The sequence below is a fragment of the Trichechus manatus genome, unplaced genomic scaffold (genome assembly GCF_000243295.1).
Source record: "Trichechus manatus latirostris isolate Lorelei unplaced genomic scaffold, TriManLat1.0 scaffold00195, whole genome shotgun sequence".
NCBI classification, from domain to species: domain Eukaryota; kingdom Metazoa; phylum Chordata; class Mammalia; order Sirenia; family Trichechidae; genus Trichechus; species Trichechus manatus.
In genome coordinates this window covers 3,657,940-3,679,366 of record NW_004444131.1, presented here as the reverse complement: position 1 = coordinate 3,679,366, position 21,427 = coordinate 3,657,940, and the positions used below count along the sequence as shown (strand labels likewise).

The window sequence follows — 21,427 nt, the reverse complement described above, 5'->3', positions numbered from 1 at the left end:
TAAAGGGGATGGAGAGGGTGAGAGAAGTAAAGGGGATGGAGAGGGTGAGAGAAGTACAGGGGATGGAGAGGGTGAAAGAATTAAAGAGGGTGCCTAACGTGCAAAGGAACAATCAAACAACTGAAAAATCTTCATTTCCCTTGACTTACAAAAAAGTCGCTGAATTAGAAAAAATTATCTTCACAGTTCTTAAAGTATGTGATTCAAATATATTTCTTAATGAGAGGCTAGTTTGTTCTTCATCTAAAGAACAATGAATAAATAAATAAAAATCTATTTCTAAATAAATCTGAACCTCCTATTAAATACCGCTATATTAAAAACTTCAACTGCTCCAGACAGATTTTATTTATAAAATATAAGAGAACATCCATTTTGTTCACCATATATTTTATAGCTAGAAGTATTAAGATTAAAAAGGCATGTCATGAAATTCTTCCCCAAAAATCTCACTTTCTATAACAGTCAAATGTCAAACATAGTTGTATCAACAATAGAATACTTTTTCAAATTAATTACGGAGTATTTGAATCTTAAATGATAATTTTTATTAGAAGAAAAAGGACTAATTAGCAACAATAAAAATTTAAAAAATACACACGCACACACATGCAAAAAAAAGTCCATTAAGGACTATAAACTAAGAGCTGGCAAAATATTGGCAAACATTTGGTTCCACAACCCTAAAGAACAGATAAGAATTTGCTAAAATGAGCATATTAAAACATATAAATGTCTAAGAGTAGTAGTAACATTTTTTTCTTATGAAGGTTAAATATTCCTTCTGAAATCCTCTCTATATTACTTTATAAACCTTTTTCTCCTTTGATACAAAAGCAAATGTTATCCCAGACTGTTCTGAATAAATTAGCAATCAACTGAAGAACATGTTAATATAACTATTGTTTTTTAAAAGCAGGATCTACCATTAATGTAATTTTTAAAGATTTCTAGGATGATCTACTTTGTTGGAGTAACTAACAAAGTTAGAAAGTTACAAAGTTAAATTATATTTGTTTACTTATACTGTCATTTTCTAGGATTATAATAGAACATCTGCATCATATGACAATAACTCCCTCAGATACTCAAGAACAAAAGTACAGTATGGTTTGTACAGTATAAGAGGCAGACAGCCTAGAAAAAATGCTGAAGAACAATAGTTTAGTACTGTTTGTGTATACAGTACAATACAAACAAAAGGCAGATAACCATAACATATATACAAGAAACAAATACAAATATACTCATTAAAATTGTATTTACAATTACAGAAATACTTAGACGATTAATCACCACAATTATTTAAGCATAAATATGTATCAGGAAGAGGCAGATATATAAACAGGAGGAAAAATGAGAGGAAAAAGAAACATCTTAAAAGAATGCTATCGTGGGCACTCAGGAAAGCGTTCTTAAAGGATAGGATAGTAGAAAGAAGTAAAAAGGAAATATAGGCCAAAAATATCTAAATGAAAAGTAATACAAAGGCAGTTTCCTGATTATAATTAAAATGTTCAATTAACTAGCAAACTTCTCAAATCTTAGTTGTATCCAGTTTGCAAAGATAAATTATGGTGCAGAGCAACTCTATTACCTTTGCCAAAATTTTTTCACCTCTTCTAAAAATAGAGCCCAATATGAAAAGGAAAAATTATTAAAGGTGTCTCTAGTCTGTTTTTAAACAGTTTTACAAATGAGGTCATAGAAATTTTTTTTTTCTTTTTAAAACTCAGTTCAACTGATGAAACAATGTGTCTGAAAGTAACTGAAGAAAGCTTTAAAGAGTCGATTTAGATTTCTGCAAAAGTCTGGTAAAGATTTTCTTCTGTTTTACAAAGTTAAGTACAAGTACAGCCTAAACACAAGGAGGAAGACAGACTAAAACTCTGGAGACTTTTCTAATTCTAATATTCCACTGAATTGTCCACACCCTTATATATGGTCTACTTTCTATCTGAAAAGTCTAGCACTTAGCATCAGCCAAATGCATTCACTTACCACTACACTGCCTATCATGGTAGAAGATGAATACATAAACTGAATGGCTGAATAACTGGGTATATGTAATGATTATATATACACATACATACAATGTGTGTGTGTGTGTGTGTGTATGTGTGTGTGTACACACACATCGTTATTTCATCCATCATTTTAACTTTAAGCTCTCCAAGTAGAACTTTCAAAAGAACAGAAAAACATACATCTACCTACCTTAGATTTGTCTTAATACATTTTTTCCTGCCACATTTGCTCATTATTAAGACATTTGTATTCAGTGCTTTCCTCCTTCCCCGTTTTCTTCTTTATCCTGCAGTAAAATCATAATGCTGAATTGGGGGAATCATAACATTTTATTCATGTTTTTGAAAAATGAAAACCTCTCAAAACTAGGCCAGGAAGTATACTCTAATTTCTATGAAACTAAAAAAAAATAAAAAAATAAAAGACACTGAAAGCCATTTCTTATTATTAGTTGTTTCAACCTTACTTTTTTTTTTAATCTCCCTAGGGGAAAATTTTCAAAAACGTTAAATCATGCTTTATTTTTTGGGTTATTTTCTACTGATGAAAACGCAGCGCGTTGTCGAAACCGTACAATATACACTAAGCATAGCTCATAGGTATCAGCTCTATCTTAAAATGGTAACAGTTCCTTAATAAACTTAGTAAATTTATCGTTTTCTTAAATTTCAGTCCAGTTCAACAAATTTTTTAACTGGTTTTCATTTACCTTAAAGTTGGGTTTTGCACAAGAATATTAGCTCCAAACAAAAGACCAACAGTTCATTTAAAACTTTATTATGATAGCCTTCAGTCCATTAAAAAAGCTGCTTTAGACATTTCAGCTATTAAATAAAATGCCAACAATTGAACCCCATTTTTTTATTTTAATTTTGGTGAAAATACACATAGCAGAATATATATCCATTCTTCAGTGTCTACATGCACAACTCAGTAACATTGGTTACATTCTTCACATTGTGTCACCGTTCAACTAGCTCTACCCAAACTGCATCACCACCACTGACTTAAGACTCACTATTCCCTAAACTTCTCATCTATGCTTTAGAGTTACTGTTGACAATTTGATCTCATACAGATAATTCTTTAAAGAGAGCAATGCTCATGGCGAACATTCTTTCCTAATTTAGCTGAACAGCTGTTGAGTTCAAATATGACATAAGGGGATAATTTCAGTTCATGGTTTGAAGATTCTCAGAGCAAAAGGTTTGGGGATTCCTCAGGTCTCAATAGGTTCAGTAAATCTAAACTCCATTTTTTAAAAACTGGTATCTTAACAAATATATATTTGACTTGCTGAATGAAGTAAAACTGGCAAAGAAAAGGACAAAAGGATATCTGAGAGTACTTAGAGTTAAAACACCCATATACACACACACAACCATTCTTATCCCTAACTAAGTACCTTCTAGGCGTCTATGCCAGCAATGGCGGTGGTCAGCCACACATGTACTGCTTTCAGGGTTCCGTTCTAAGTGGTCATCCTCTAAAATGTCATACCATCCCAGTCAGTCTTCAAGCTGTGGCACAGAAAGCAGGCAGGTTTGCTGTGCCTCACTGAGAGCATTAAACCAATGGATACTGCTGCCACCCCCTGACCCCCCAACATAGGTACAACAGGAGACACAGGGCATTTGAACCAGGCTATCCATAACACAAACAAAAGGCAAGGGTGATGCCATTCATTTGAATTAGACCATATTCTGTATTGTATTATGCTAGCATTTTACAGGGACATCTTATTTTCCTTAAAAATTGTGTGATAATTTATTAAACAATAATCGTTACCCATTACATGTCAGATCCTTATGCTAGGCACTGGGAACACAGATAAGAAAATGTCCCTGCTCTCCAGGAGACAGACATGCCAACAAATAATGATATTATTTGAATGATAATGATGGTCACACACCATTTAAGAACAGAGAAGAACCGGCTAATTTCTGTATTTCCCTTGGAAATAGTTTTTCTTCAGCTTTTTTAAATAAATAATACACTCTTATGGTTCAAAATACAAAAGGTAGAAAAAAGCATTCAGTGAAATCCAGGAACCACCACCCACATCCTTTTCCCAGAGGCAATGAGCACTGAAGAAAGTACCAGCTTCTTGCCATCAGTCACAAGAATCTACATCTGTCAAGAGAAAAATGACTACCTTCATACCAGAATGATGACCATAAAATAAATGTGATCCTGATTCTGGATTATCAGTGAATTATTTCATTCAAACTATTCTCTCCAAAGTCACCAATGACTGCCTACTTGCCAAATCCAAAAGGATAGTTTTTAAAAGCCCATATCTTCCTTAACATCTCCACAGCATTTCCCACTCTCCCTAAAGTTCTTTCCTCCTTGAACTTCTCACAACACCACATTCACGCTCTTCTTTAAATTATCTGGTCCTTCGTTCTCAGTCTTCTTTGGCCTACTCTTTAAAAAGTTGGTATTTCCCAGGCTTCCAGTCACAAAAATCTCCTCCACATGTTCTCCCTCGGCTACTTCATCCTCACTTAACGAGTCTCAAATCATATCACCAGTGCAGATGTCCCTTCATTGTTAGCTTACAGATCCTCAAACCCAAAATGTTTACAACTCAACTCTGCAACTCTCCTCTCCCTGAACTTGCATCTCAGTGACTGACACAACCACTGACTCAGTCACTCTATCTGGCAGTCCTGCTTTCTCTTCACTTCCCACTTCCATTGTTCCAATTCCTGAAGTGGCACTGTGGTCTAGTAATATAGCAGTGGTGTGGTATAAAGAACACTGACTTTGGAGGTTTACCTAGGTGCGAATTTCAGGACTATCACTTCTTAGTGTGAGCTTGGACCATTTCTCCAAGCATCCTTTCCTGATCTGTCCAATGGAAATAACACCAACCTTGTGTGAGGAGAAAATGTAGCAATGAACACAAAATGTCTAACTGTGCTTGGAACTTAGGCAAGGTACATTAGCTGACTCGGCCCTAACAATTCTGCCTCCTAAGTATCCCCTGAATCAGCTCCATTCTCTCTATCCTCGTTGCCACTCCATTATTTCTGACCTTGATCATTTCTTGACATGATTAATGCAATAACAGCCGCCCACCTGGTGTCTATTATTCCTTCACCTCACTCAAACCGCGTCTCAACCCTCACAATCCAGACACTACTAGACCAAAACACTCCATACAAAATGCAAACCCAAACATGCAATTTCCTCATTTAAAATTCTCCAATGATTCCTCTTGCCTTCAGGATAAATATCCAAAGTTCTGAGCATTATAAATCAGGTACTTGGTAGGAGGATTAAAATGTTTGTTATAAAAACATTCAGATTTTAAGGTATGCCTCTCCTTCCTGTTCTATAAATTTCCCAGGTTCAAAATTACCTTGTGTGGATTTATAAAGCGGGAAGCCCCAGTTTACTACAGAATAACCTATGTATATTTTGAAAAACTCAACTGCTTTATATACTGACCTCATCCCAAATGTAGTTTTAACGTCTCAGAACTTGCTCTGACTTGGCAGATAAGGGCTGAATCTAGCACCACCACCACTGAAGAAAGATGTGGCAGTCTGCTTCCGTAAAGATTACAGCCTTGGAAACCCTATGAGGCAGTTCTACTCTGTGCTATAGGGTCGTTATGAGTCGGAATTGACTCGAAGGCAGTGGGTTTATTACAAGCAAGTAACAGCTTACACTAAGAAAAATAAGTTCAAATATTTTGCCTAGATGTGAGTTTTTGTCCTGTGCTTGAAGGAAAGCCATTTATAATAATATAAAAACTTTCTATCTATATTAGCATTCAACTCACGCTTCACCAGTGTTGATTTATTCACCCTCTGGCATAACAACTTCAATTAATTTCATTGGCTATTTTGAATAAGACAATCACATGGTCTGCTATGCTGGGAATGACAAATTGAAGAGGAATGGCGTTGCATTTACTGTCAAAAAGAACATTTCAAGATCTATCCTGAAGTATGACTCTGTCAGTGATAGGATAATATCCATATGCCTACAAGAAAAACCATGACTACTACTCAAATTTATGCACCAACCACTAAGGCCAAAGATGAGGAAATTGAAGATTTTTACCAACTTCTGCAGTCTGAAATTAAATCAAACATGCAATCAAGATGCATTGATAATTACTGGTGACTGGAATGCAGAAGCTGGAAACAAAGAAGGATCTGTAGTTGGAAAATATGGCCTTGGTGATAGAAACGACAGTGGAGACAGAATGATAGAATTTTGCAAGACCAACGACTTATTCATTGCAAATACAATTTTTTCAACAACATCAACAGGCGACTATAAACACAGACCTCACCAGATGGAAAACACAGGAATCAAACAGACTACATCTGTGGAAAAAGACAATAGAAAAGCTCATATCATCAGTCAAAACGATGCCAGGGGCCAACTGTGGAACAGACCATCAACTGCTCATATGTAAGTTTAAGTTGAGGCTGAAGAAAAATTAAAACAAATCCATGAGAACCAAAATACAACTTTGAGTATATCCCATCTGAATTTGGAGACCATCTCAAGAATAGATTTGATGCACTGAACACTAATGACCAAAGACCAGACGAGCTGTGGAATGACATCAAGGACACCATACATGAAGAAAGCAAAAGGTCGTTAAAAAGACAGGAAAGAAAGAAAAGACCAAAACGGATGTCAGAAGAGACTCTGAAAACTTGCTTTTGAATGTCGAGTAGCTAAAATGATGGACAACATGATGAAAAGACCCGAACTGAGGATTCCAAAGGCTGGCTAGAGAAGACAAAGTAAAGTACCATAATGACATGTGCAAAGAGCTGGAGTTAGAAAACCAAAAGGGAAGTACATTCTCGGCATTTCTCAAGCTGAAAGAAGTGAAGAAAAAATTCAAGCCTCGAGTTGCAATAGTGAAGGACTTGACAGGCAAAAGACTGAACAATGCAGGAACCATCAAAAGAAGATGGAAGGAATACAGTCACTCTACCAAAAAGAATTGATTGACGTTCAACCATTAAGCAGCATATGGTCAAGAATCAATAGTACTGAAAGAAGTTCAAACCTCACTGAAGGCATTGGTGAAAAACAAGGCTCCAGGAACTGATGGAATACCAATTGAGGTGTTTTCAACACAGATGCAGCACTGAAGATGCTCACTCATCATGCCAAGAAATTTGGAAGACAGCTATCTGGCTATCCTATTGGAAGAGATTCACATTTGCACGCATTCCTAAGAGAGGCGATCCAACAGAATGTGGAAATTACTGAATATTATAATTAATATAATTATATAATTAATTATAATTACAATTGATATCACATCCAAGTAAAATTTTGCTGAAGACAATTTAACAGTCGTAGCAGTACACTGACAGCGAACTGCCAGAATTTCAAGTCGGATTCAGAAGAGGACATGGAACCAGGGATATTATGGCTGATGTCAGATGTATCTTAGCTGAAAGCAGAGAATACTAGAAAGATACTTACCTGTGTTTTATTGACTATGCAAAGGCATTCAGCTGAGTGGATCATAACAAATTACAGACAACATTGCGAAAAATGGGAATTCCAGAACACTTAATTGCACTCATGTGGAACCTGTACATAGAACAAGAGGCAGTTGTTCTAACAGAAAAAGGGGATACTGAGTGGTTTAAAATCAGGAAAGGTTTGCATCAGGCTTGTATCCTTTTATCATGCTTATTCAATCTGTATGCTAAGCAAATAATCTGAAAAGCTGGACTATGTGAAGAAGAACGTGGCATCAGGATTAGTGGAAGACACACTAACAACTTGCAATATGCAGATGCACAACCTTGCTTGCTGAAAAGCAAGGAGTAGTTGAAGCACTTATTGATGATCAAAGACTACAGCCTTCAGTATGGATTACACCTCAACATAAAGAAAACAAAAATCCTTACAACTAGACCAATAAGCAACATCATGATAAACGAAGAAAAGACTGAAGTTGTCAAGGATTTCATTTTACTTAGATTCACAATCATCACCCATGGAAGCAGTTAAGAAATCAAACAACGTCGGGCAAATCTGCTGCAAAAGACCCTGTTAAAGTGTTGAAAAGCAAAGATGTCACTTTGAGGACTAAGGTGCACCTGACCCAAGCTATGATATTTTCAATTGCCTCATATGCATGCAAAAGCTGGACTATGAGTAAGGAAGACCAAAGAAGAATTGATGCTTCTGAATTACTGTGCTGGCAAACAATATCGAATATACCATAGACTGCCAGAAGAATGTACAAGTCTGTCTTGGAAGAAGTACAGCCAGAATGCTCCTCAGAAGGAGGATGGCGAGGTTTTGCCTCATGTAATTTGCACACATTATCAGGAACAACCAGTGCCTGGAGAAGGACATCATGCTTGGTAGAGGGTCAGCAAAAAAGAGGAAGACCCTCGACGAGATGGATAGACATGGTAGCTGTAACAATGGGCTCAAACACAGCAACAATTATGAGGATGGCACAGGACCAGGCAGGGTTTCATTCTATTGTACATAGGGTTGCTATGAGTTGGAACCAAGTTGACGGCACCCAACAACAACAAGAACTTCACTGATATCAAGTATCCCTTAATATATAGCTCTCTATACAAGAATATATTTAAAATATGCTGATTAGAGAAAACATCGTATTCATATGCAGAAAATTTGAATATCTAGTGTGCTGTGGTTAATAAATATCTTCATCTAACTTTCTGAGAAAAAAATTAGGTATATATAAAAAGTAAACTTCTTGGGAAATTTACTAGAATATAAAAAGCTTACCTAACCAATAAGCTCTCTGTATTAACCAGTGTTCTCTATTTCTTCTGTAAAACCTACAGTTTAGCTAATGACCACAGCAGTCCTACTCCAGTGTGCCCAAGTGCTCTGTTCCTACTAGCTTGGTTGTATGTTTACCAAGACTTAATCATGTTTATCACCAAACTCACTTTGCCAGCCATGCTTATTGTTAAATGGCATGTTAATAAATGGCATGATTTAAAAAGAGCTGTTCCTAAGAAAAACTACTTGAATGCTTTGGAAAGACAAAAAAGACAGGTTGTTTAAAAAATATTCCTGCTAGGAAGACAATTATACCCACTCCTCACTTATCAACTATCTCATTAGCCAACATTTTACATTTATAACAATTAGTGAAAAATCTACTCCCTACTATTTTTCACATTAACAACGTACATGTGGCAGTAACAAATGCCAAAGTGTGAGGTGAGAGTAACACTGGCTGTGATGGTTAAGGTTTTGTGTCAGCTTGGCTGGGCCATAATTCTCAGTGGTTTGGCAATTATATAATGACATTTGGCAGTTATGTAATAATGTAGTCATCCTTCATTTTGTGATCTGATGTGATCATCCTCCAATTTTCTCGTAAAGACCTGGTCTTTGGAACCTAACCATGTTGCTAAGTAAGGAGTGGGTGTACAAGTTTATGAAAACCATGTGTTTTTCTTCATATGGAATCTTTAGAATGAAAAAAATGAAATAAACATTGCTAAGTATTTCTACAGGCTAAATTTCATTATTTATGTTCTTTCTTTTCCAGGAAGAACAATTTCTGAAAAGCAGTCTTTCACCAATTCTAGGGCTATAAGTTAAATCAGCACACATTGTATTTACATTTCCAAAAGATTATTAACAGGTCAAACATCAAAGAAAACATTTGAAATATTTCACTTAAAAATAAGCTTACAATAAAGTTCATGATCCATTCCTTTAAAGTGTAGAAATATAATATGGATGCTCTCATGAAGAAAAAGTGGTGCAATAAAACAACCCTTATGGTCATGTGGAGCCCGGATAGCATAATGGTTAATAGCTCAGCTGCTAACCAAAAAGTTGGCAGTTTGAATCCACCAGGCACTCCTTGGAAACTCTATAGGGCAGTTCTACTCTGTCCTATAGCGTTGCTATGAGTCGGAATGGATTCGATGGCAATAGGTTTGGTTTTTTGGTTTTGATGGTCGTGTAGTACATTCTTTCCAAATACTTCTTATTTTCCCCGCCAACTATGTCATGGGATTGCCCTCTTAAGAAAAAAAGCTACACGCTTAATGGATTTTAAAATACATACCACTAATTTCCAAAAGCTAAACCTTATTTTATGGGAAACAAGCAGAAAAAATATTTAATAGACCAATCACAAAAGTCAAAACAAACCAACCAACCAACCTTATAACTATTATGGGGGGAAAAAAACCTCTGACTTAAGAGTTCTCCAAAATGAGGTATTCTGGTTACTTTCACCTAGAGCAAAGGTTTTAAACTTGGGTTCACAGATTCTTTAAGGGTGCATGAATTTAAATGGAAAAAAAAAATTACATCTTTATTTTCACTAACCTCTAAATGAAGTTAGAGGTTAGGGAAGCAGGAAGAGAAAGAGAACACAGGCCACAATCTGTTTCTTTGGCTCTGGGATGAAGCAAGATTTCAGTTCTTTGGGAAAGCAGGAAATCTTCATAGGTCAACTATAATTTAAGTAGCAAGAACAAGTAAGACCTGAAAGATAAAGAATATAAAACTTACATTGTAAAGCTTTCAGTTTTGAATGCAGGCAACACACCACAATAGCATTAGTAGCTCCTGAGACTTTGTCACCAACAGACATCTAGGTATTTTCACGTCACATTACAGGAGTTACAGCGGCCTTAAAATATCATTTATATACATCAGTACTTGGAAATTTTGGTGGTTATTAGACCCATCACTAGATTTTTTTTAATTTAATGCATTAAATTCATAATCGTGAATCACAAGTTTGCCCTCTTTTATATTTTGATAACTGTATTTCAATACAGCTGTTTCTTTTCTAATTTTATGTATGTTTTTATGCATTCTGAAAACATTTTTCTGATAAAGGGTCTATAGGCTTCACCAGGCAGCCAAAGGGATCCACTGCACAAAAAAAGTTAAGAACCCTTATCAGAAGAAATACATTCTTAAAATAAACTGTTCTCAATCTAACCTTGAATTTTGTCATAAAAAAAAATTTTTCCATCTAACTTGGATGTGATTAGATGAAAAATATTAAGAGCATTGCAGTTAATATTGGGTACTAACAGACCCCCCCACCCTACCCCACCCAGTATTAGCACAATTCAGGAGCAATGAAATAGAGGCACACTGAAAATATACCTCCCTTGTCCTTCTTTCAAAGTCAAAGCACTGACATGGAAACAAAGAAGAACATACAAGGGCAGTATATATGTATGTATTTTTTAATATATATATATTATATATATATTTTTTTAACTTACATAGATTTTTTTCTTCATTAATAATGAGGAGTAAGGCAAAAGGATGGAGCCCTGGTGGCACAGTGGTTAAGAGCTCAGTTGCTAACCAAAAAGGTTGCCAGTTGGAATCCACCATCTGCTCCTTGGAAACCCTATGGGCAGTTCTACTCTGTCCTATAAGGTCGCTGTGACTCGGAATCTACTCAATTGTAATGGGTTTTGTGGATTAAGGCAAAAGGAAATGAAGGGATGAAAAGAGAAAGGCAAAAGATAACAAGAGCAAGTAGATGACAAAGCTGCTCTTTTCTCCCTAGGCCTTGTCTTTGTAAAGTCTTTTTATAGAGTCCAGGATAAAAATCGCAAATATACTACCCCGAGAGTATGGCCCCCAGATACCCTTTTAACTCAGTACTGAAGTCACTCCTGAGGTTCACCCTTCAGCCAAAGATTATACAGGCCCACAAAACAAAATGATACTAAATGGGCACACCATCCCAGGGGCAAGGACAAGAAGGCAGGAGGAGACAGGAAAGCTGATGATGGGGAACCCAAGTTCGAGAAGGGGAGAGTGTTGACATATCGTGGGGATGGCAACCAATGTCACAAAACAATATGTGTATTAATTGTTTAATGAGAAACTAGTTTACTCTGTAAACTTTCATCTAAAGCACAATAAAAAAAAAAAAAAGAAATTGTAAATATACTTAAGAAGTTAGGAGGAAGAATGCAAAAAAAAAGCCAAAACCAATCTGTGGAAAAAAAAGAGAGGTTAGGCTAACAGTCACACTGTAATATCAAATCTAACAGTGGTTAAAATTTACAAAGTACTTCAATTAATAAGGTTCATAACAAACATGAAGTAAAGCTCTGTATTCATTTGGTTTAAATGAAGTCTTATTGCTTTGAACAACTAAACAAAAATGTTTAGCAATACACAGTGAAACATTCTTCAAATGAAAAAGATACCAATTTCCTGTGCCTTCAGCAGGACAGAAAAAAAAAAGTCATTTTAAAAAGACAGTATTTTAGAAGAAAACATATTTTTAAATGTTTAGTTTTCCACTCCACCAGTGAGGTTAAGCACAATAGGTATCATCTAGTTAAACTGATAAAAGTTGGATTTTAAGTAGCCTGTAGCTCTCTTCGGAAGTTACTAAATAATTAAATGGCTACATACATAGAATGTGGAATAAAAGGCTGTACACATCTTTCAGGAAGCAGAAAGAGAAAGAGAACACAGGGCATAATATGTTTCTTTGGTTCTGGGATGAAGCAAGATTTCAGTTCCGTGGGAAAGTAGGAAATCTTCATAGGTCAATTATAATTTAAGTAGCAAGAACAAGTAAGGTCTGAAAAATAAAGGAAGAATATGAAGCTTATATTGTAAAGCTGGTCATTCTCAGGCAGCTGTGGGGAGGGAAAGCTAGCCAAACAGCCACATCCTTGGAACTGACAGGAGTGAGCCTATGGTTACTACGCATTCTAGTGAAGTTCAGGAAAAACAAAAGCAAGGTAGTGGTAACAGGAAATTAGACCGCTTTCAGATGCTTTATGCTCTTTGTGAAACTTTCAAATAACGATCTCTATTTTTTTTGTGTAGAAGTACCCAGGAGCAGACCTTGTAAATAATTACAAACACGTGTAAATAAAGTTTTTAATTCAAATATACATCATACATAAAATCAGGGGACTATGTGATATAAGATTCAAGTTCACTCCCATTTAATTGCCTGACATATCTGTTTTTAAGAAAACTTTACTAAAATCACTAAATGATTAACTATTAAAGCATCTCTTTTTTAATTCTTCTGCCTGTTGCCTGCCTTTGACTATTTCACAATGAACAGCAGAACCAGTTGCTAAGGAGAAAATGAAAAATTAAATTCAAATAATCATGGCCTATCTCCACCCCTCTGAACACCACTCCCCCCACCCTACCCCCAACTGATGAAAGGAAACAAAATTTAAAATCATTTGGGAGACTTACTTCCTTGACTAAAGGGGTCATCGTAAGGTGATTTTTTCCCCCAACGGCATGCTTCATTAAAACCCAAAAAACCAAACCTGTTGCCCGCGAGTCGATTCCGACTCACAGCGAGCCTAAAGAACAGAGTAGAACTGCCCCATAGTTTCCAAGGAGTGCTGGGGGATTCGAAGTGCCAACATTTTGGTTAGCAGTGGAGCTCTATACCACTGTGCCACCAGGGTTTCCATGCTTCATTACTGCTCTTTAAGTACATTTCAAAACACTTATCTACATGTTAAGTACAACTGCATTTGATCACTAATTAGGAAATCTGGGAAACGGCAGAGATTTTAGAGAAACGAATTTCAACAATTATACTTACCTAGACTGGCTCCATCTTGTGTATTTGGACAAAACTGGTATCTAAATGTAGAAACATGCCTAATTAAGTTAAATTTAACTCTTCCATCTATTTTTGTTTTAATGATTCTTTAGTTTTCTTTACATATATTTATATATATATACACACACACTTTAGTTTTCTATTTCTGTTTTAAAAAAAAAAGTTGTCTCCTGTCAATTTTAAGAGGCGTAAATGCATTCTAAGTGTCCACATACAGTAAAATGGGTTCTTATGTGTGACACAGATGTCCCAATCCCAGAACTGGAAGTCGTCACCATAATCAATGCTAGGATATAAATTCTATTTAAAAACATTTCTAAGAAAAAAAAAAACTGTTTTTGTGCTATCAATGAAAAATATTGAGGCTCTTTAAGATTATGAACAAAAGTGGATGACATTTTGAGTTAAGATAACTCTTACGTCTAGTGTAAAAAAAAAATGCTTCACTAGAATAACTCTAAAGAAACTGAGTTTTATTTTATTGAAATTCTCAAAGTAAAATATCAAAATCACATAAGCCCTACTAAAAGTTTAGAGGATTTAATTTTGACATTTAACTGGCCTGATTGTACTACTGTTTAGAAAGCATGCATGACAATGTTTCCCATTTTGGGAGAACTGCTTGCTGCTGTTGTTAGCTGCCCTCCAGTCAGCCCCAACTCATGATGACTCCGTGTGTTACAGAACTGCTCCATAGAGTTTTCCTGGCTGTAATCTTTACAGAAGCAGTTCACCACACCTTTCTTCTGCAGAACCACTGGGTAAGTTCCATATTCCACTAACCTCTGGGTTAGCAGCCTAACACAAACAGCTTGCACCTCCCAGGCTAGCTTCAAAAAAGCCTGATATGTGAGAAAGTTGCTAATAAGGTTTTCTTATAGTCAATCATCCTTCCTCACCAATGAGAGGGTTGTTTAAGCAGGCTTTAAGCAAAATCCCCATTTAACTTCCTAGTCTATACTGTTCCTCTACTGATAGAATTTGTTTCACATACATTTTACCAGTAATTTCCTCTAATATTCCTGAAGCCAGTCATGAAATGTGCAAAACAGACCTCACTTTCGTTTTTAAACTTCGCTGTAACTGCACTATACCAGTAAGGTAACTGTCTATGTGAGTGATGTCAAGATAAATTCCCAATAACATTATCTTTAAGTTTTCATCTTCATTATCTCTTATAAAAAACCTGTTGCTGTCGAGTCGTTTCCAACTCATAGCAACCCTTTTATACTCTTCTGGAATATTCTAGAGCATCAGAAAAAAGAAAACCTGTGGGTGGAAGCATTTACTTTTAAGAACAGCCCACTCTGAGGGTATTATATTGTGTAATTTTCATGGTAAAAGATATTTTAAATGGCTTTCCTGTTTTTAAAATTATTAATGACTAAAAATGTTTATTCTACCTATGTGTAAGAGATGAGCTACGTGTTTACTGAATTCTATATTTTTAATTTCCTGTATTGATAATATCGAAACCACATTCAATGTATGATAATAATGCTTTTCAAAGCTGACTTCTATACATGGAATTCATCAGTTCAATAAAACAGAAATACTTACTAAAACTCAAATACATTTCAGACTTATTTCCTTAGCAACCAACGCTGACAGCACATCAAAATATCAATGGTTCAGCTATTAAGTGTTTGCATTGTTCAGTTTTATTTTAAGATGTCTATCTAAATGGAGCAGGACATTTGAGAGCTTTCCAACAGATTACTTACTTCAATAATAAATCTGGCTCCATTTTGTGGCCCAATATTTACTTGTAGAGAATATAAAATTTTGGGGCAACAGTCAACATTAGAAATACATGTCTATATATATGAAGGCTTGGTCAGGATTCTTTTTGTATATGAATAATTTAAAACTCTTTCCTACTCTTCATGAAATAACCATAATAGACAAGATTTCACACTTTAATTACGCAACAACTCACCTCAGTGGGAAACTAGAGTACAATCTATTACCTATGGAGTCTGTACTTTAAATTCTCAGTAGAAGCAAATTTCAGTAACTTTCAGGAACAATGCAAAAACAAAAAAGACTAAAAAACTTTTCTGTGTTTATATATTAAATAAAAATTTATTCATATATTCTTACAAAAATATGTACACAAAACATCAGCGTAATTACAACTTCACACTCACCAAAATGATTCCATGCCAACCGCCAAGATGCTGCGAAAACATTCACTTACATTGATCTGTTTACAGATTCACCAAAAATGTTTGTGTAAATTATCAACACTTAATACGACAATGTTTTAAGTGTTTACTGATTCAGGTTCAAAACCATTTAAATATCTTTTTAAAGTTGTGTTTGGATCAATAAGAAATTTCTTAAACATCAGTTTTCATTAATATTTAGCATTTACTGCCCAAAACATACTGTTTGCAATTTGCTTCCCTTTGGAAAAAAAATTTTTTTAATGTCACTTTAAGTTCAAAGATTTAAAGCCTATGTCTTAAGAGAAAAAAACTTGTCATCCATAAAGATGATCAAGACTAGAAGAAAAATATGGTACCCAAAGATAAAAAGTAAAATAACTGCTTGAAATAAATCAAGACCAGATTAGTACCTGAAGTTGTTCATTCCGTTTAGAAATATTGTATATACCCGATTTAACAGTACAAAACATTAGCAAACATATTAGGTTCACTATCCAAAATCATAATTCAAAAAGCAAGTCTATCATTAACCATAAGCATCTGAATTTTAGTTTTAAGCTATGTGAAATTTTCGGGGTTTCCTGATACGTTAGCTTTTAAGTAACTAAACGATAAAGAGCATGAATTATTAATGCAATCTAATACAATTTTCATGCTGAACCTCTATCACTCTATATTTAAAGGAAGGTGGCTGCGCTCCCATCAGCCCAATTAAGCAGAAAAGGAAGAAATTATAAAAGTGAGGTAGATAACCAGCACTGTTAAAACGGCTAACGGGAGCTTTTTCACTTTTAGTCAGACTTTCAGGTTGGTCATATTAAGTTAAAATTTCTGAATATTTGATTGCAAACTGATAGCTGCTTATTTAGCACAGCGCAAAAAAGGTCGATGATTTCAAACTTAGGGACCTGGTATACTAGATCGTAGGATAAAGAACGATGTTTCCTGAGTTTATTCCCTACAAAACAGGTTGTGGGAACCTTGCTGCATATCATTAATAAGGCAAAAATCAGAACTGAAGAATACTATTATCGGCGATTTCTATGAGTTGTCCCGAATCTGTTTCTTCACAAGTGTTTGAGGACTAAAATGACTCAATCAGCGATGTCCTTCCTACTCAAGTTTCCGAGAAGACATGCGTTACGTTAATTTATGTTTAAACTGAGTACATAAAACTGGGACAAAGGTGTTACTGATCGTCACCTGTAGTAAATAAAACCTATATCCTTATTTGTCTCTTTTTAAAGAGTGAGGACAAATTCATCAGAATTGTAAGGCTTTTTCAACATGGCTTTTCCAACTTCTATCAAGTTCCAAAGAAGTCAAAGAGACCTTAGAAAACAAACGAGCCCGTTTCACGCTTAAGAAAGTATCTGATTAAAAGTAAGGGAAACTGCGAGCCAACGGGTAAAGCTTAAGCTGACGTAAGCGATAAGGTCCGGCGCGCTGCCCGTTTCCGTAAGGAGCCAAGGGGAAACGGGCAAAGACGGCCTCGGGGAGGTGAGGGGCTTCGCCTCCTGGGCCGGGGGCGCCGGGCTCGGAGCAGGGAGCCCCGAAGGCCGCCGGCGCCGAGCTGAGGACAAGCCACGTCCGGAGGCCTCGGCGCTCTCGCCGATCAGATCTTCCTGGCCCGGAAACCGCGGCCGGGGCCCCGCCGCAGAGCCAGCTGCCGCCCGAGAGGCCGATCCTGGGTCCGCTCCGGGGTAGGCCCACCGGCCGGTCACTGCCGGCTCCCTCCGCGGCTCCGCGGGAGTGGGAGACCAGCGCTCGGTCCCGGCAGGAGCCCCCTACCCGCCTGCTGAGGCCCCAACCCCTTCGGCCAGCCGGTCCGGGCTCCGCTCCGCCTCCTTCCTCTGCCTCCTGCTCCTGAGTCGCCTGCTCCTAGGTCTCTAGCTCCGGGGGCAGACGCGCAACTTACCCGCTGCGATGAGATTTACGTAGCGGACCTCGTCACTGATTACGGACGGAGGAGGTGGAGACGGCGAGCCTCAGCCGCCGCTCACGAGCGGCGCCACCGCCCAGCAACCCAGCGCCGGCGCCGGCAGTGGCCCCACGTAGCCCCCACGTCAGCTCTGATGCGGCAGTCGCGGCCTCTCCGCTGGGCCGGGACGAAATGTAGCGTCGAAGCCGACGGAACCGCGTCCTCGCGCCCTGTCCTCCCCTTCCCACTCCACGACTCCCTCCCCAGGGGAACGCCCGGCGGAAAAATCCAAGCTCTAACTCCGCCCCCTGCCGGCCGCCAGCGGGAGTGCGGCGCTGACAGTCCAACAATTAAATGGAACGGGGGTGCTGAGGGGGTGGGGAGAGGTGGAGAGGCGGGGGGGAGGGGGAAAGGAATAAGCCAGGGGCGGAGCTGGGAGTAGGAAAAGGCCTGGGGCGGGGCTTGGGGGGGCGGGACTAGAAACCGGAAATTTCCCCCGCCCGCGCTTCCCTCCGGAAAGTCAATTAATTGTAAACTAGGTTAATTGCGTTCGTCTGGATCCCGGGGTCACATCTTCTCCTGGCGGTCTGGTAGTGCAGTCCCAGCCCCAAGCCAAGGTCCGCGAGCGTCGCGGTTCGGTCTTGGCCGAGAGGTGCTTTCTGCAGACCACGGGAGCCTGACTGGAGCGGGCTTCAGTAGCGGCCCCCACCTCCCACGTCTCTTGCCCGGTCCCCGTACTGAGAAACGCCTTGAGGCCTGCGGGGTCCCCTGCTGGACGCGGACCCTTCTAGGAGGCAAGACTGGACGCCCTTGTTCGTGGCCTACTGCCGCCTCCCCGGTGACCTTGGCACAAATTGCGCTTCTGGGTGCTTCAGTGTCACGGAGAAACAACGATTGTCCCACTTAGATATGTGACGGAGGAGAGTCAGGTTGTTTCGTAACTAGTAAAAGCTCCTGCCTATAACGGAAGAAAGCTTAGTTTTCATCCAAATGGAAATCATGGGCTTTGCAGTTAAGGTTTGTAAAAAAGGAACGTTTCTAGCCTGTAGAGCAGTCTACCGGTTTGACTAGACACCCATTTACACGTATTTAGAACATACTGAGTCGTCTTAATGTCCGTGTAGACTCTCAGAAAGGCAGGACTTTTAGCCTAAAAATAAGCCTCTCTACTTTCAGGAAAAACAAATTCCTAACAATGGTTTAAAGCCCAACCTATGGTACTTAGAAATGTATCACGCTGGGAACCGCTGTCAAGGACGTATTTGTAGCAGGTACACTACTTGAAAGTTGCTGGGAAAAGAAAGCGCAGGTAAATAAGGGAAGCTTTGTGAAATTTGAGAATCCGTGTGGGATAGAAAAATTCTGAACTCTTCAGTGCTAGATTTTGGCCAACTAGAACTACTTCAATTGTAATGCAAACTAGCAAAGGTAAAAGAATAATAACTTGGTAAATTCACTTCCTTCTTTTGACATTGGCATCGTTCTGAAGTTTTGACATTGGCGTAATTCTGAAGTTTCTCCTTTCAGGATTGTAATAGACAATGCCTGTTTACACCTCTTTGAAATTAATTTCTTCACTGAATTGTACATGTAGAAATTGTTGAATTGGTGGATGTTCTGCTGTGTATGGAGCCCTGGTGACACTGTGGTTAAGAGCTAGTCTGCTAACCAAAAGGTCAGCAGTTCGAATCCACCAGGGGCTCCTTGGAAACCCTATGGGGCAGTTCTACTGTGCTATAGAGTCTTTATGAGTCAGAATCAACTTGATCACAACGGGTTTTCTGCTGTATACTCAACAACAAATAAATTATTTTAAAAATTAATTTCTTAATGAAGAACATTAACAAATTAACAAAAAGTTAGCCAAATCCTTGTCTGTGTGTGTGCATGTGTGTGTGTGCGTGTGTGTGGTTAGGAAGGCTGGCACAGAAAACTTACCCATAAGTAATCAATACAGCTCATTTTATCGAAGAAAAAGTTAATTAGAAGGAAAGAGAGAAGACTAGATTATTAAACCCTAAAAATCATACTGTTCGTTGTGGTCAAAATTGACCAAGTGCTGGCAGAATAGATGTCTAGCTACAAGGAACTTAAAGGACATTGTGATCGTTCCCCTTCCCAAACATTGTTCTGCACCTAATTGTTTATTCCTAAATTTCTCTAGCAAATGATACATTCTTTATATAGTTAGAATCTGTTAGTAAGTTTAAAATGCAAGTATGGAGTAGCAAATTGACTGTACCAAGATGTAAGTGACAAATCAAATCCTTCTGGAGTGCAGGAGAAGAATAGTACAGAAGATAGTGTTGGGGTCTGCAAGGAGAGGGCAAGAGATAACAGGAAAGGTAGATGTAGTTTCTTATTTCTACTATAACAAATTACCATAAATTCAGTGATTTAATACAACACAGATTTATTATCTTACAATTCTGTAGGTCAGAAGTCTGGTACTAAGTTAAAATCAAGGGGTCAGCAGAACTGTTCCTTTCTGGAGGCTCTAGAGGAAAATCAGTTTCCTTGCCTTTTCCAGCTTCTAGAGGCTACACACATTCCTTGGCTGGTGGCCCTCCTTCATCTTCAAAGCCAATGGCAGCTGGTAGAGTCCCTCTTATGCTGCCGTCTCTTGGAGTCTCTCTTTTCTGTCTCTTACATCTATAAGGACCTTTGTAATTACACTGAGCCCACCTATCCCCACCCTGGTAATCCAGGATAATCTCCTCATGGTTACCCTGCTGGTCAATTGACCTTCATTCTATCTGCAATCATGATTTCCCTTTGCCACATTACATAACTTACTAACAGGTTCCAGGTAGGATGTGGACATCTTTGGGGGACCATTATTCTGCCTACCCACCATTAAAGATTCCGAAAGAAGTTCAGCCCCTGAAGACGAACTACCCACCTCTCAGGGTCATCCCTTGCAAATCATTCAGGCACTTGATTACAAATGTCAATAACTGATTTTTAACTTTCTCATACCTACTGTCTACTACTGAGACAGGAAAGAGAAAGAAAAGACCAAAATGGATGTCAGAAGAGACTCTGAAACTTGCTCTTGAACATAGAGTAGCTAAAGCAAATGGAAGAAATGATGACGTAAAAGAGCTGAACAGAAGATTTCAAAGGGTGCCTTGAGAAGACAAAGTATGATAATGAAATGTGCAAAGGCCTGGAGTTAGAAGACCAAAAGGGAAGAACACACTTGGCATTTCTCAAGCTGAAAGAACTGAAGAAAAAAAATCAAGCCTCGAGTTGAAGGATTCTATGGGAAAAATATTGAACGACGCAGGAAACATCAAAAGAAGATGGAAGGAGTACACAGAGTCACTGTACCAAAGAGAAGTGGTCAACGTTCAACCATTTTGGGAGGTAGCGTATGATCAAGAACCAATGGTACTGAAGGAAGAAGTCCAAGCTACACTGAAGATCTTGGTGAAAACCAGGCTCCAGGAATTGACAATACCAACTGAGATGTTTCAACAAACGAATGCAACACTGGAGATGCTCACACTTCTATGCCAAGAAATTTGGAAGACAGCAACCTGGCCAACTGTCTTAGTTATCCAGTGTTGCTATAACAGAAATACCACAGGTAGATGGCTTTAACAAACAAATGTATTTCCTCACAGTCTAGGAGGCTAGAAGTCTGAATTCAGGGCACCAGCTCCAGGGGAGGGCTTTCTCTCTCTGTCAGCTATG

The 21,427-nt window shown here is 38.1% G+C and overlaps 1 protein-coding gene across 17 annotated transcripts in view; it reads right to left on the bottom strand.

Moving 5' to 3' along the window:
• The window catches only part of CREM (cAMP responsive element modulator), a 96,630-nt gene extending 78,572 nt beyond the window's left edge, over positions 1 to 18,058 (bottom strand). For 13 of the 17 annotated variants that reach the window (XM_012558911.2, XM_004387852.2, XM_023741960.1 and 10 more), the window contains exons 1-3: positions 10,372 to 11,109; positions 3,434 to 3,548; positions 2,218 to 2,314 (exon numbers count right to left, since the gene is read on the bottom strand). In XM_012558911.2, coding sequence (XP_012414365.2) covers positions 2,218 to 2,261 — 44 coding nt within the window. In that variant the 5' untranslated portion in view covers positions 2,262 to 2,314; positions 3,434 to 3,548; positions 10,372 to 11,109. The other 4 variants (XM_023741952.1, XM_023741951.1, XM_023741953.1 and 1 more) reach the window with 4 other exon arrangements.
• Between the last annotated feature and the right edge of the window lie 3,369 nt (positions 18,059 to 21,427).